The 15,237-nt window shown below is 57.6% G+C and overlaps 1 protein-coding gene across 1 annotated transcript in view; it reads left to right on the top strand.

The window, feature by feature from the left end:
- The window catches only part of CACNA1S (calcium voltage-gated channel subunit alpha1 S), a 67,855-nt gene that overhangs the window by 26,552 nt on the left and 26,066 nt on the right, over positions 1-15,237 (top strand). Inside the window, exons 4-17 of the mRNA XM_019637996.1 lie at positions 81-233; positions 820-1,025; positions 2,312-2,415; positions 3,558-3,703; positions 4,020-4,101; positions 6,076-6,236; positions 8,999-9,224; positions 9,482-9,689; positions 10,659-10,779; positions 11,539-11,653; positions 12,668-12,761; positions 13,406-13,475; positions 13,853-13,985; positions 14,630-14,759. Coding sequence (XP_019493541.1) covers positions 81-233; positions 820-1,025; positions 2,312-2,415; positions 3,558-3,703; positions 4,020-4,101; positions 6,076-6,236; positions 8,999-9,224; positions 9,482-9,689; positions 10,659-10,779; positions 11,539-11,653; positions 12,668-12,761; positions 13,406-13,475; positions 13,853-13,985; positions 14,630-14,759 — 1,949 coding nt within the window. The remainder of the gene's footprint in view (positions 1-80; positions 234-819; positions 1,026-2,311; positions 2,416-3,557; positions 3,704-4,019; positions 4,102-6,075; positions 6,237-8,998; positions 9,225-9,481; positions 9,690-10,658; positions 10,780-11,538; positions 11,654-12,667; positions 12,762-13,405; positions 13,476-13,852; positions 13,986-14,629; positions 14,760-15,237) is intronic.

Genomic DNA, 15,237 nt, shown 5'->3' with positions numbered 1-15,237 from the left:
CCCCGCTGCAGGCCTGCCTGTGGGACCACGGGGTGGAGGTGGGGGGTCCTGAGCCCTGCCTGCCCCCCGCCCCGCTGCAGGCCTGCAGGTGGTCCTCAACTCCATCTTCAAGGCCATGCTCCCGCTGTTCCACATCGGCCTGCTGGTCCTCTTCATGGTCACCATCTACGCCATCATCGGGCTGGAGCTCTTCAAGGGCAAGATGCACAAGACCTGCTACTTCGTTGGAACTGGTGAGCCCGGCCGCGGCGCTGGGGGAGCCGCCCTGCCGTGAGCAAGCCCCGGGGCTGGGTCACTGCTGCCCACGCAGGCTGACCTCGGGAACGGGTTTCTCCTGGACGAGGGACTGGAGGAAGGACCGCTCCGCTCGGGTCCACGACCGAGGGAAGTGGACAGGCGCCTGGGCCGCTGCTGGTTCTGAAGCGCTGCCCACCCCCCGCCCCCAGATAAGATGGGGCATCTTGGGGCTTTCTGGGCAGGTTGTGAGTCGAGATGCAGGGAAACCTCCTTTTTAAAGCTCTGTGGGTACAAATGACACATTACACCGGCTTCCTAGGTCGCCCTTCACAGGACAAGTAATCCTAGGGGCTGACCCTCCAGGGAGGCCCTGGGGCCTCAGATGCAGCCACTGCTGCCCACAGGTGCCCACTGCGGGCTCCTTGGCCCCAGGCTTCTGCTGCATCTGCACCCTGTGCGCCCTGGTCCTTTCCTGTCCAGCTGACACCGTCCCCCATCCGTTATCAATGACTCTAACGACTTTTCTCCCACCGTTGTCTACCGGCTCCTGCTGCCAATGCTCTCGCTACCTCCGGCCTCCAGACATCGTGGCCACCGTGGACAACGAGAAGCCGTCCCCCTGCGCCAGGACGGGCTCGGGCCGCCCGTGCACCATCAACGGCAGCGAGTGCCGGGGCGGCTGGCCGGGGCCCAACCACGGCGTCACCCACTTTGACAACTTCGGCTTCTCCATGCTGACCGTGTACCAGTGCATCACTATGGAAGGCTGGACCGACGTGCTCTACTGGGTGGGTGGGGCCGCGCCGGCCAATCACCTCCCTTCGCCCCGGCCACCCGCGCGTCACCCACTGCTTCTCTCGTCCCCCGCACCGGGGAACCTGTACAGGATGCATGTCCCCCACCCCTCCCCAGGTGTGTGTCCCAGCATGCTTTGGGCAGTCCCCAATATACAGCCTGTCTGTGCAGGACCCAAGACACGGGGAGGGATGCAAGCCCGCCGCTCCGTGGTCTGGCTCTGGTCTCAGCCCCTAACTTGTCCCTAAGCCTGGCTGTGACGACTCATTCCTGATGGCCTGGAGTCTCAGGTTTCTTGAGGATGACGGGCCTTCTGAGTCTCCCTTCTTGCCACTGGGCAAGACTGCTTTCCTACATACATATAATTAGATATCAATTCCCTCACCTGTAAAATACAGAGACTACCTGCGTCATAGGGCAGCTGTGATGGTTAGCGGGAGGGCTCGCTGAATGACGACAGTGCTGGCACACGGTCAGTACTGTGTAAGCGTTCTCATGGAGCCTGTTATTTATTTGGTGTTATTCAGAGCTAGGTTGCGTTTCTTAGTTAATCCTCCCGCCACGCAAGCCATTGTCCCCGTTTCACAGACAGGGAATCTGAGGCTCTGAGAGGCCCAGTAACTCGCCCGTGGTTACGGAGCTCAGGAGTAGTAGATGGAAGAACTCTGGCTCCAACCCCAGAACCACACACAGTGTGACGTTGCCTGTGGGGGAAACATTGTCACACTGTCCAATGCTTTGCAAATATAAAGTATTAGCATGAGGGGTTCTTGTGATGTCCTATTATGGGAACAAATCACTCACCATTTGGAAGGGCTGCCGTGTTCTTTCACCTCTGCTGCAAGAGGGAGTGTAAACCTTTATCCCCATTAGGCAGATGGGATAATGTTCAGAGGCACTGGGTGCCTTGCCTCGGGTCACAGGGGTTGTCCACGAAGGAGCTGGCCAAGCTCAGGCCAAGGCTTTTTACTGTTTCTCCGACTTTGAAAAGTCTGGACTGTAAAGACACCACCTGGAAATGCGTTCATAAGTCAGGCCAGGGAGGCGGTCGGGTGGAGGAGGAAGTGGACCAGTCTTACCTGGACCTGGTACACAGTCAACAAGCCCCCACTGGGGAGGTCCTTTATCGCCAGGTCCTAGGTCCTCAGGAGAGAAAAGTCCCCTCCCAAGGACCAGATGGCCTCTCTCCTTGTCCCGCAGGGTTGGTGGAGAGGGGGACTCAGGGAGGGGACCTGCGCTCTCACGTCAGGGGACGGGACTCATACTTCTGTCCGACCAGGTCAACGATGCCATTGGGAACGAGTGGCCCTGGATCTATTTTGTCACCCTCATTCTGCTGGGATCCTTCTTCATCCTCAACCTGGTGCTGGGTGTCCTGAGCGGGTGAGGACCCTGCGAGGCGGCTGGAGGAGCGGGGAGGAGGGGAGCAGCAGACAGGGAGGCGTGGGTTACCCTCTGCTCACCCCAGGGTCCCCTTTAACCAAAGCCACACTCCCCCGTTATCCAGGAAGAGAAAGGAGAGGCAGGCAGCGGCCCCTCCCTGTTAAGTTGTTCCCCCTTCTCCTCAAGTCTTCCCCCGTCCCTCTCCCTCCTGTCCCTCTGCGACCCCAGCCTCCTGGGCCTGGATGTGCACGAGCAGCTGCTCAGCGTGAAGCCTCTCTATAGCTTTCAGGTGAAGCACACAGACGGTGGAGCGAGACGGTCCACGTTTAAATCCTTGCACCACGGCTTGGTAGCTGTGTGACCTTTGCCTAATTACCTAACCTCTCTGGGCCTCAGGACCCATATCTGTGAAATGGGAATCATTTTAGAGCCCGTTTCCTAGGATTGTGCGGAGAATTTAGTGAGTGGATACATGTAAAGCACTTAGAGTCCAGCACAGCATAAGCACCAAGCACTAACTCATGGTCATTGCTAACCAGAGTGGCTATCTCTGTGACAGCTCTGCCCAGCCACACGGGGAGCCTGGGGGTGACCAGCACCCCCTTCCCCGCTGCCATCGCCCCACCCAGGAGCTTCCCCACAGGCACGCTGTGGCTAGAACTCCGAGGAGGGACCCACAGGTCTCACGGCGCCAGCCGGTCACAAGCCCCCGCCTGTGCTGGAGGCCCCCTCCTGCTCCACCCTGCGGGGGCCTCTGCTGGCCTGAGGACCCCTCCCTGGCCCTCAGGCCTTTTCCTGGCGGTGCTGCCACCTGGTTCCTTCAAGGCCTGGGAGAGTTTCCTCCAGGCCTTAGGTCTGCGAGCAGAACTAAATTTCTAACGTAGCTTAAAGGGCCAGGGCAGCGTGGAAAATCGAGGGACCCCAGGCCGATTCTGGAAGGCAGTGGACTGTCATGTCAGTCACCCCTCATGTCCCAGGGAGCCCCAAGATGAGGTAGGAGAAGATGAGACGGGGTGAGAAGAGGTGACAGGGAGGTTCTGCTGGGGGGTGGCAGGTGAGGAGAGAGGGCTGGCCCCAGGCGACTCCCGGGCCACGAGGAGGGGCGCCTCTCCCGCCCTCCCATTCCCCGTTTCCCACCGCAGGGAGTTCACCAAGGAGCGGGAGAAGGCCAAGTCCAGGGGGACCTTCCAGAAGCTCCGCGAGAAGCAGCAGCTGGACGAGGACCTCCGGGGCTACATGAGCTGGGTCACCCAGGGAGAGGTCATGGATGCTGAGGACCTGAGAGAAGGTTCGCACCCCAAGGCCCTGCTCAGCATGCCCCCCGCCCCGCTGCCCCTCACAGTAAACCCAGGAGGCCCTGAGAGGGTGAGCGACTGGCCTGAAGCCCTACAGCTCGCAACGGCCATCCAGCCGTGCCAGGGCACTGCCGCCCCTCCCCGCCCCTCCCCTCTGGGCTCCTGGGAACCTGGTCTCAGGGAAGCAGAGGCATCCGGGCCCGCCTAGGAGCTGCTGTCACAGGGGTCCCCAGTAACAGGCCCTTTTCCAGGTGTGTCCAGCCCGGAGGGGCCCAGGAGACTGGCCCATTGTCTCTCTCTTGTCCCCAGGAAAGCTGGCCTTGGATGAAGGTGGCTCCGACACAGAGAGCCTGTATGAGATTGAGGGATTGAACAAAATCATCCAGTTCATGTGAGTGTCTGCCCATCTCTCCAGGGTCCTCCCAGCCCCAGGCTCCCTGAGACATGGCGTTGGGACCCAGTTACCTCCCTTCTGGGTGGCTTTGGAGTCACTCCCAGTCCCTCAGTGCAACTGGAGGGCACTCAGCAGGTGGCCTGCTTGTAGACCACTGCCCCGGCTGCTACCCACCCATCAGAGCGGAATTGGTGGGGCGGTTAGTCTTGGAACCTCTTTAGGGGATGAGTGGAGGTGTGCACCCCAAAGGGGGTAGGTGTGTGGACCCCAAAGAGGCAGCCAGTGAGCTTTGCAGGAAGGAGAATGCAGCCCATGCTTTTGTCTCAAAAGGAGGGAGTGTTTGTTTCATTGGCTGCTTTCTTTTACAAATTCAAACACAACTGTGATTTTGAAAGATCAAACAGCAGAGAAACACATCAAAGAAAAGATGAAGGCCCTACTTCATGTACAGCGGTAACCATAGAAACGGATTAGCATCCCTCCCAGGCCTTTCCTGTCTCACACACACACCAGGTTTTCTGGGGTTTGTTTTTGCCTTTTAAATGACAGGGTTGTTTATATCAACTGTTGTCACTTTAGACCCGAGAGCAGGGCCCAGCAAGGAGGTGCGGCCAGGTGTTTGATGAACAAATGAATGTGTTATACAGATTCCCTAGTGACTCCCATTTTTACCTTAAAATTATCTATTGAGGGCAACGTTATACCTACACATACACATCTTTCTTTTTTAAGACTTCGTTTTCTTACGGTAGTTATAGGTTCGCGGCAAAATTGAGGGGATGGTACAGAAATTTCCCATATACCCCCGGCCCCCAAACATGCACAGCCTCCCCGTCCTCAACATGCCCACCAGATGGTACGTGTGTCACCACTGACGAGCCCACGTGGACACGTCATCACCCAGAGCCCATAGCTGACATTAGGGTCACTCTTGGCGCTGTGCGTTCTATGGGTTTGGACAAATGTGTGATGACATGTACCCATCATTACAGTGTCACACACAGATGTCACTGCTCTAAAAATCTGAGCTGTACCTGTTCATCCCCCTCAACCTTCCAACTGCTAGGAAACACTGATCCTTTTACTGTCTCCATAGTTTTGCCTTTTCCAGAAAGTCACAGAGTTGGAATCCTACAGTTTGTAACTTTCCCACATTGGCTTCTGTCCCTTGGTAATATGCATTTAAGTCTCCTCCATGTCTTTCATGGCTTGATAGCTCACACACCACTTTTGGGATATCTTTTGATGTAAAATATTCCGCAGTGTGGATATTTAGTAATACTTAAACTATCCCACAGTATGGATACTTAGTAATACCTAAAACTATCCCACACTATGGATAATCTTTAAATACCACACAGTGTGGATACTTAGGTGCATAGATTCAGTCAGCCTTTCCAGGTTTTGGCAATATGAACAGCAGCTCAGGGAGGAGTTGTGCGAAAGTGTGAACATTTCTGCAGGCAGATCCCTCAAAACGAACTGGCTGGGTTGAAGGGTCAAAGGGTATGTGAATTTTAAACCTTGGTAAACGCTGCCAAGTTGCTCTCCAAGAAGGTGGCACTGACTGTGAAAGAGCCCTGGCCACACACCAGCTATCATTAATTTGTTAAAGAATGACCTCTGTAATGGGCAAAACCTGGCACCAGTGTTGCCTTCACTAAAGTTAAAATGTGTGGAGCCCCACGGCCTGCCGGGCACTGTGCTGCACGTTCTGTGGCTTTATCTCTTGTTCCCTCGGAGCCTGGCATCGCTGTGTGGTCCTTGGAAAGAGGGAGGACTTAGCTAGTAAGAGATGAGATTGTAGCTCTGCCTGGCTCCACAGCTGGCGCCTGCAGCCTGTCTCGTGTGGCCGTAGGAGAGAGGGGTGGTCAGACCCAGTGCGGCTGGAGTCTGTCCGGAAGTAACACAGACAGGGGGGCTCAGGGTAAAGCAGCTTGTTACCGCCATCGTGTTCCATCTCTTCCTCAGCCGACACTGGAGGCAGTGGAACCGTATCTTTCGCTGGAAGTGCCACGACGTGGTGAAGACCAGAGCCTTCTACTGGCTGGTGATCCTGATTGTGGCCCTCAACACCCTGTCCATCGCCTCTGAGCACCACAACCAGCCGCTCTGGCTGACCCATCTGCAAGGTGAGACAGGCCAGGAAGAGGACGGATGTGGCTGGTGGACAAAGCCAGCCACTGGCTCCTCGGGTTTTGTAGAAGAGGTCAATTAGATCTTGACATTGTTTTCTAGACATTACAGGCTGGTGGTACTTGGCCCCTCCCGGTAGAAACAGTAGCACATGGGGAAACCTCCAGATGCCTGCCCAGGGGTGTGGGAAAATTATTCCCATTCCAGACACTAGACATGAGGAATGCCAGTAATTCAGAGCTCCAAGCCGCCAAGCTGAAATTCTGCTCGCAAAACAGCCATCTTGCACCAACTGTTTTTTGAGCACATGCTCTACGTAAGGCACAGAAAAAGGCCTCGGGGTGCAGAGAGAGTAAACAGTGCCTTGCCTTCAATGAGCTCACTTAGCCAGAGGCAAAGACAGATATTATATTCATGAATAATGTCAAGTCACTATGGGGGGGGGGCGATAAAGGAAGTACATATAAGGGGAAGATTGCAATGAGAAGATAATGAAAAGTTATAAGCGGGGATGCGACATGATCGGACCTGAGTTTTTGAAGGGTGAGTCCTGGCGGCAAGTGAATCGCCCCGGTGGTGGGTGTCCCCCTGTGTGTGGAGCTCTGGGCTATGACAGGCAGCAGAGTAAGAAAAAACAGGGTCCACCAAATTTCCACCAACACGGTGATCAAACTGAATGTCCTCCCCACTCCAAGCACACAGCAATGCTGCCGAGTGATGAGAATAATATTCCGAAGAGAGAAAAGGAGGTTTCGGGGTGACTGAAAACCAGAGCAGACGGCTCATGAGCTGACTTCCGGGAACATGTCAGACCTAGCCCTCAGCCCTGAAAGGTGGCACTGAGTCCTCAATGCCTGTGCGGGGACAGGAGACAGGGCCCAGGCCCGTGTGACGTGGGAAAAAGCCTGGGTCCTGGAAGGACTGGCCCCATGTAAAAGATGCAAAATCTCACTGCCCATTGCGCCAGGAAGGAGCGTGGGGGTATCCACAGTGCGGGCTCGGGGAAGAAGGGACATCCAGACCCCACCTGTGCCCAGTACAGGTGTGAGGTCCAGTTTGCACTGTCCTCAGGGTGGAGGGCTCCTGAGCTGAGTGAGACGTAGAAAACTAGTTGCTGATAAGTGAACCCCCTGGGGTGCCCAGCAGAAGCATGCATTAGCCGTTCTTGAAGGTGCTTCTCAACCCAAGGCACACAGGATTCCTGCTGGGAAGGGGGCTTCCCAGAGATGAGCTCACAACAAGGTGATGGAAACCAAATCAGGAACAGAGCCACCACTGGGAAGAGTTATCAGGCACGACCTCTAGGAGCTGGCAACCCCGAAAGCCTGAGATGGGAGAGCAGCATACAGGCACTTTGTTTAAAATGATGGAAAGGTTTTTTTAAAAAGGAAAATAACTAGAAAAGGAGACTATCTTTTTCTGGGAGAAGGAGATTGGGGCACAGTGCTGCAGTTCCAATGGGTGTGACCATCCTCCATCCATCATCCATCCATCCACCCATCCACCCATCCATCCATCCATCATCCACCCATCCACCCATCCATCCATCCATCATCCATCCATCCACCATCCATCATCCATCCATCCACCCATTCATCCATCCATCATCCATCATCCATCCATCCATCATCCATCCACCATCCATCATCCATCATCCATCCACCTATCCACCCATCCATCCATCCATCATCCATCATCCATCCATCCATTCATCATCCACCCATCCACCCATCCATCCATCCACATCTCTACTCATCATCCATCCGTTACATATACATCATCCATCCATCTGTCCATCTATCTATCTGTCTATCCATCCATCCTTCCATCCATTTATCTGTCCATCCATCATTCATCCATGATCCATCCATCATCCGTCCATCCCTCTGTGAATACATTCATTACAATCAATCTTGTTGAGGTCCCTGAATGTGCCACGCAGTGTCAATGGCCAAATGTGGACAAGATGTGAACCCTGCTGGCCAAGTGGGGTCAGGCATGAGCCTGAGGTTCCCGACCGGAGCAGATAAATGGACGGCGGTGCCACTTACTGAGATGGGGAAGAGAGTCAATGACCAGGTGTTTTTGAGGGGTGGGGAGGATGGGCTAGACCCACCGGCTTAGCCCTGGGCATGTTGAGTTCGAGGTGCCTTCAAGACTTCACAATTGAGATGTAAGGGAGGCAGATGGCCAACTAGGCCTGCAACGCGGTGGAAAGGTCTGAGTTGCAGAGTTCAAGTCTGGGAGGTGTTAGCAGGGATGGCAGCGGGAGGCGTGGTCTTAGACGGCATTGCCAGATGCCCGGGACGGGGGGTGCGCAAGTGTACAGCTCAAGGCCAGCATCAGCGACCAGGTGAAGACTGTGTCTGCGGAGGAGACGTAAAAGTAGAGGAAAGCCAGCAGGGTGTGGCGTCAAGAAGCCAAGGAAGAAGCAAGACGCTGGTCCACCATGCCCAGTGCTTCCGGGAGGCCAGGAAAATGTCCCTTGGATTTGGCCACATGGAGTGATTGGTGGCTGGTGGGGTCACCAGGGGGCCTCTTAACTGTAGAGCTGTTTAGCTTTCAGAAATCTCGATTAGTCTCCTTTCAAGGGGCAAAAATTCATGGGGCTCTTTGGATTTTAAGAGTAGGAAACGGACAGTGGCTTGGACATGTGGAGAAAGGGGATGGGGGGGGGGCGGTGGCTCGGACAGGCACAGGCACAGGCACGGAGGCAGGGAAGGTGACGGGCGATGCTGAGCTTGCTTGTGTGCCCCAGATGTTGCCAACCAGGTGCTGCTGTGCCTCTTCACCATCGAGATGCTGATGAAGATGTACGGGCTGGGCCTGCGGCAATACTTCATGTCCATCTTCAACCGCTTCGACTGCTTCGTGGTGTGCAGCGGCCTCCTGGAGATCCTGCTTGTGGCCTCGGGCGCCATGAGCCCCCTGGGCATCTCCGTGCTGCGCTGCATTCGCCTCCTCAGGCTCTTCAAGGTCACCAAGTGAGCAGGGCGGGCTCCCGGCACACCTGGGCGGCACACCTGGGCGGGGCCACACCCATCCCATCTCCCATGGTCTGGGGTCCTGCAAGTTCATGTGAAATTACTTTGAGTGAAATGACAAACCGAGGTCCGTGCTGTGAAGGAAGAGTGGGGGGCAGATCCACGGGCCTCCCCCTCCAGGCAGCCCTCTGCCCTGCGCCCCCCCATGGACACCTGTGGGAGGGCTGCCCCCCTCCACCTGGTGGCCGTCTCCTCAGGTACTGGACGTCGCTGAGCAACCTGGTGGCGTCCCTGCTCAACTCCATCCGCTCCATCGCCTCGCTGCTGCTGCTGCTGTTCCTCTTCATCATCATCTTCGCCCTGCTGGGCATGCAGCTCTTCGGGGGCAGGTACGACTTCGAGGACACCGAGGTGCCTCGCAGCAACTTCGACAACTTCCCGCAGGCTCTCATCAGCGTCTTCCAGGTGGGCCGCCCGCAGGTGCCGCTCCCGCTGCTTGTCCTCTCCATCAGGGTGGGCACCACCTCCTCCAGGAAGCCCCTTGGATCTCGGGGTTTGAGTTCAGGTCCCTGTGCAGGCTCGCTCACCCCTCTGGCTCTCCCCGTGTGACAGCTGCTCACCTGTGTCCTCCAGGCTCCCGAGCCAGGAGCTGTGCCCAGCTTGTCCTCTGTGTCCGTGTCCCTGTGTCCGGCCGAGGGCTGGCCCACAGTAGGACGACAGGTCATGAATGAATGGGGCTGGGGCAGGCTGGGAGGCCAAGTGCCTGCTTTCTCACCCATGTGCCCCTCCTACCTCTGCACAAAGCCAGTTGATGTGAGACCGCCCCCCCCCAGGGCTGCCCCTCCCCCAGGAAACACAAACTACCGCGCCCTGTAAGCCTCAGTCAGCGTGCCCAGGAAGCCACCCCAGGGAGAGAGCTGGGATTCACCAAGAGGCCCCTGGAGGGGCTGCCTTAGTGGAGAGAAACGCTCCCCCCATCAAGCTGCAGCCAGTACCCGTGGGGGATACCCTTGTTGGGACAGTGGGCAAGTGGGTGACAACCAGTTGGTCCTATATGTGGCTCCTCTGTCTTCCATTCACCCCACTGGCTGGTCATGCAACGTGTCTTTGAAGGCACTTGACATTTCACACTCCGGCTGGAGTGACAGGAGGCCGGTGGAGACGGCACAGCTAAACCTGAGTGGGAGGAACAGAGCACAGGGACGCCGTGACCCCACTTGGTGACAGTCACACTCCTTGGCCCTGGAAAACCAAGGATAAGATTTTGGCTCATTGGAAGAGATGCAGGGAGGAGAGTAGGGACTTTTGTCCTGGCCGTGGCTGGAGAGAGAGAAGGTCTCGGAACGGGCACGTTGGAAGGGGCCTTTCGGACAATGCTGCCCCACTGAGCACTCTCAGTCCCGCTGTGACCCCCCGCTCCCCCCCTGCCCCCAGGTCCTGACAGGTGAAGACTGGAACTCCGTGATGTACAACGGCATCATGGCCTACGGGGGGCCCTCCTACCCCGGGATGCTTGTGTGCATCTACTTCATCATCCTGTTCGTCTGCGGCAACTGTATCCCCTCTGAGAGCAGGTGTAGGAAGAGCTTAGGGAGGCGCCGGGACACGGTGCCTCCTGGCCGGGCTCCCAGGCTCACCGGGAGGGGAGGCGAGACAGGACGTGGCAAATGGCAAGTGCAGGTATAACTGGAGGATAATTCCTTCCACCAGGGAGGCTAGGGAGCCCAGGGCAACAGGTCACAGGTGGGAGAAGTTCATCCAGGAGGCTGGTGAGCCTGGAGCAGGTAGGGAGGACGGACAAGGCTTGGGGCAGGGGCGGTGGACAGCGGGACACCTAGGACAAAGGCTGGAGGAAGCAGGCGCCAGGCAGTGCGAGTGTGGGCAGACGGGAGGGCCGGGGGCTGGGGCAGAGGCCCGGCAGTGCCCGCGTCCTGGTGTCTGCACCACGGAACTTGATATTACGAGTAGGCGAGGGAGGGGGCCCTTGTCCCTTGAGCTCCTAAGGGCCAAGTGTGATTCTCCCGTGTAGGACCTCAGTGGCTCCCACAGCCCGTGTGGAGATGGGGTCAGTCCAGGGCAGGACATGGATGGTCTCAAGGCCACAGTGGATTCAGGCCCTTCGTGGGCACCCTGTGCACGCCCCCCACCGCCCCTGGGATGTGTGTCTGTGTCCCTATGCCCTCCTGTGGGGTAACTCTGGCAGGAAGGACCCCAGAGACCCCACCGAGGGAGTGAGGTTAAGTTGTGCCGATGTGACCGGTCCAGAGGCTTGCCTTCCACCCAAACCCGAGGCTCCTTAGCTGGACGCCCTCAGACATCCTGCTCAACGTCTTCCTGGCCATTGCCGTGGACAACCTGGCCGAGGCGGAGAGCCTGACCTCTGCCCAGAAGGCCAAGGCTGAGGAGAGGAAACGCCGGAAGATGTCCAGGTGAGCGTTGCGTCCTCAGCAGCAGTGGCCCCAAGCTCTGGGCAGGTGGCTCCTGGGCACCTGAGGAGCAGAGACCGTGCCACTGTGACAGCTGCCCAGTAGGCAGGCCTCTGTGACCAGCAGACCCAGGGAGGCCTGAGGTCCTGTGAGGTGTCCTTGGGGGCAGGACGAGAAGCAAGCCGGCCTCTAGACAGGCCCCGGAAACGTGGGGGCACAGCCAGGCAGGCTGGGCCGGGAGCCCTGGTGAGCGTTCTAGGAATTCTCCCTGCTGGCCACTGCGTCACCGAGATCTTGGGGGTCATTTCCCTTTGCTGGGCCTCAGCCACCTCACCTGTGAAGTGGGGTTGTCTTCTCGGGTCCTTTACAATCTCCTCCATCTATGAGTTTGTCGTTAACCTGTAGCCCGAGCCCCTCCTCCAGGGAAGCAGGACATGTGGTCTCCTACGGTTTCTGAAACGCTCACTGAGTGAATCACCTGGGGACCTTGTCGAGACGCAGATTCTGAACCCAGAAGTCCAGGGTGGGGTGGAGACTGCGTTTCCAGCAGCTCCCAGGTGGGGCAAAGCTTCTGGGTGGAGAGCCAGCTGCCCTGCGTGGTCCCAGACGAAGGCCTGCCCCTCCAGTGCCTGTTCCTGGTGGAGGCGAGGAAGGGAGACAGGCCAGCACGGGGTCGCCACGGGTCCTGAGACTTTCCAAAGACGAGCCCTGTCTAGGACACAGGAACAGCATCACGAAGCGGGTGCAAAGCCACGTCCCACGCACTCGCCGATCAGCAGACAGTGCGTGTGGCTGACTGGCGAGCTGCACTTGGCCGTGGGTGCGAGCTGGTTGCCGGGTGCTCTCGCCACGGAGGCCTTGCCCAGGCCCACAGCCCTTCCGCTCTGGTGGCCAACGCTGACCCGTCCTCCACAGAGCTCCCTGAGCCCTTGGTGCAGGGTCCCCCAGGCTGAGCAGGCCCTCGAGAACTTTCTAGCTGGACCTCCACCTTGTGTTTCCTTGGTGTCCCCGACCCAGGGGTCTCCCAGAGAAGTCTGAGGAGGAGAAGTCAATGGCGACCAAGAAGCTGGAGCAGAAGCCCAAGGGGGAGGGTATCCCCACCACCGCCAAGGTGAGCTCAGCACGCCGCATGCCCAGGACAGCATGGGGAAGGCCCTGGGCCCCCCACGCCTGAGGGTGCCCCGGGGTGAGTGGGAGGTAGGAGAGTAGCTCTCAGCCAGGCGGGGCCACCTCCCTTCACTCCACTGGGGGTCAGCCAGTGACCACAGCTCCCACAGGGGAACCCTGGGTGCTGAGAGGCACAATTGCCCTGATTTGGAAACCAGACGTCCTCAGGGTCCTAGTTTCCCAACCTGGTCAAGGCGCCCCGACCCCATTTGACACCCCATTCCATTGAGAGGCCCAGGCTGGCTTCCCCCTGTTCTAGCCTCACCCCGGCTTGCCCTGACCTGGCTGCGCCCACCCTTCTGACCCACCCCAGGGTCAGAGGACAGGCCGCTGGAGGGGTGGGGGCGCAGAGCACAGGCAGAGACGGGCTGGGGCCCTGGCTTTGCCCCCCGGGAGCTCGGCCAGCCTGTCTGACTTTCCGGGCCTGGCTTCTCACCTGTAAAATGGGGATGATCATCGTGTCACCTGTCCCCAGGCTGCGGGGAGCATTCAGTGAGTGGTATCCGACACTGGCCCCCCAGCAAATGTTCCGTAAGTGGAAACGGCTGGCCTTGTTCATGTCATCCTCTTCCGTGTTCCTTCTGACAGCTGAAAGTCGATGAGTTTGAGTCTAACGTCAATGAGGTGAAGGACCCCTACCCCTCGGCTGACTTTCCAGGTGACAGTCCTGGGACTGTGAGGGGGGCGGGGAGTGTGCTGGGCCTGGCTTCTCCCCGGGGACGGGCGCTCAGGTGTCCGCTACCTGTGCCCTCCCGCCCCCCACGTCTGAGCATCTGAGGTGGTGTGGGTCCAGTTCTGAGACAGGAACGCAGTAGCAAGGCTCCTGGCCCTAACTTCGGAAGGTTCTGGGCGTGATCCCTGATAGTTCAATCCTGTTCCCTGCAGGGAAAGGGAGATACCTCGCATCCTGCCCTGGTCTGGCACCACCTAGATTGCCGACTTCTGGGGGCTCATGGTTGGATTCAGAGCACAGAAGCCAAGGGAGCAGTAAAGTGTGGAAAGATATTCAAATTTCTCTTTCTCCCCTCCCTGTAGGAGACGATGAAGAAGATGAGCCCGAGATCCCAGTGAGCCCCCGACCGCGGCCCCTGGCTGAGCTGCAGCTGAAAGAGAAGGCCGTGCCCATCCCAGAAGCCAGTTCCTTCTTCATCTTCAGCCCCACCAACAAGTGGGTGGCCCCTTGGCTGCGGTACAGGGTGACACATGGGACTCCCAGAGAACGCTGTTTCCCTGCTCTAAGAAGACCCTGCTCTCCTGACTCTCTGAGCCTACAATTACACTATGAGAAACTCATTCCTTTAGCTTAATCGCTTGTGCCCTGTCTAAAATGCTCGCATCTCTGGGCAAAGCAACGCTCCCAGTCTTATCTATTACTTGCGCTTAAGAGGCACTGGTATATCGGTTCCTTTCCTAGGGCGATTTTAGACAGGACAAGGGGATGAGAGCTGGGGGAGCTGTGTTTTACTGGCTCTGCAAACGGCACACCTTTAAAACACACAGAATATGGTCTTCAAGGAGCCCCAAGTGCCTGCCTCATGGATGGAGATCAGCCTGTCCATTCTTTTGGTGGGGAAGCTGAGGGTGGTGGTGCAGCATTGGGGAGGGGCAGGTGGTGGGAAGGGATTGCTTGGGACATGGGACTAAGGCTGCGGAGACAAAACGAAGGGCAGGGCACCTTGTATGTCCAGCCAGGTGCAGGCTGTCCTTGTCCACTGACCCAGAAGCGAAGGACCCAGCGTCCCCCTGGAGGACAGAGGCTGGTAAGGCCCAGCAGCTCGCAGCTCCGCTGAACCCCACCCCCCTCCCCTGCAGGATCCGCGTCATGTGTCATCGCATCGTAAACGCCACCTGGTTCACCAACTTCATCCTGCTCTTCATCATGCTCAGCAGTGCTGCGCTGGCCGCCGAGGACCCCATCCAGGCCGAGTCCATGAGGAACCAGGTGGCGGCAGACCCGTGCCCTCCCCAGCTCAGGACCCCTCCCCACTCTCCGCCTCAGCTACCTGCGTACCTTGCCCCGGTGCCACGTTCAACTGTATTGTCTATGTGCCGAGAGGCATCAGAGTTTCTTAGAGTTTAAGTCCCTGGAAGGCCAAGACTGCCCAATCCACGTCTTCTGAATAGTGTTGTCACAGCATGTGGCACAGACAGACTCTTGTTGCCTGGTTTTAATGATGATGGTGATGGTAGTAATGATGGTGATGGTGGTGATGGTGATGGTGGTGATGGTGGTGATGGTGATGGTGGTGATGGTGATGGTGGTGATGGTGGTGATGGTGATGGTGGTGATGGTGGTGATGGTGATGATGGTGATGGTGGTGATGATGATGGTGATAATGGTGGTAACGGTGATGATGGTGATAATATCTTTGATCTACCCTTCCTCTCACTGACTTCTCCTCCTCTGTCCTGTCCCCAGA

Source organism: Hipposideros armiger, unplaced genomic scaffold (assembly GCF_001890085.2).
Source record: "Hipposideros armiger isolate ML-2016 unplaced genomic scaffold, ASM189008v1 scaffold_37, whole genome shotgun sequence".
In the NCBI taxonomy this organism is placed as follows: Eukaryota; Metazoa; Chordata; class Mammalia; order Chiroptera; family Hipposideridae; genus Hipposideros; species Hipposideros armiger.
The sequence above is the reverse complement of the archived record's forward strand: the minus strand, read 5'-3'. Positions and strand labels throughout refer to the sequence as shown.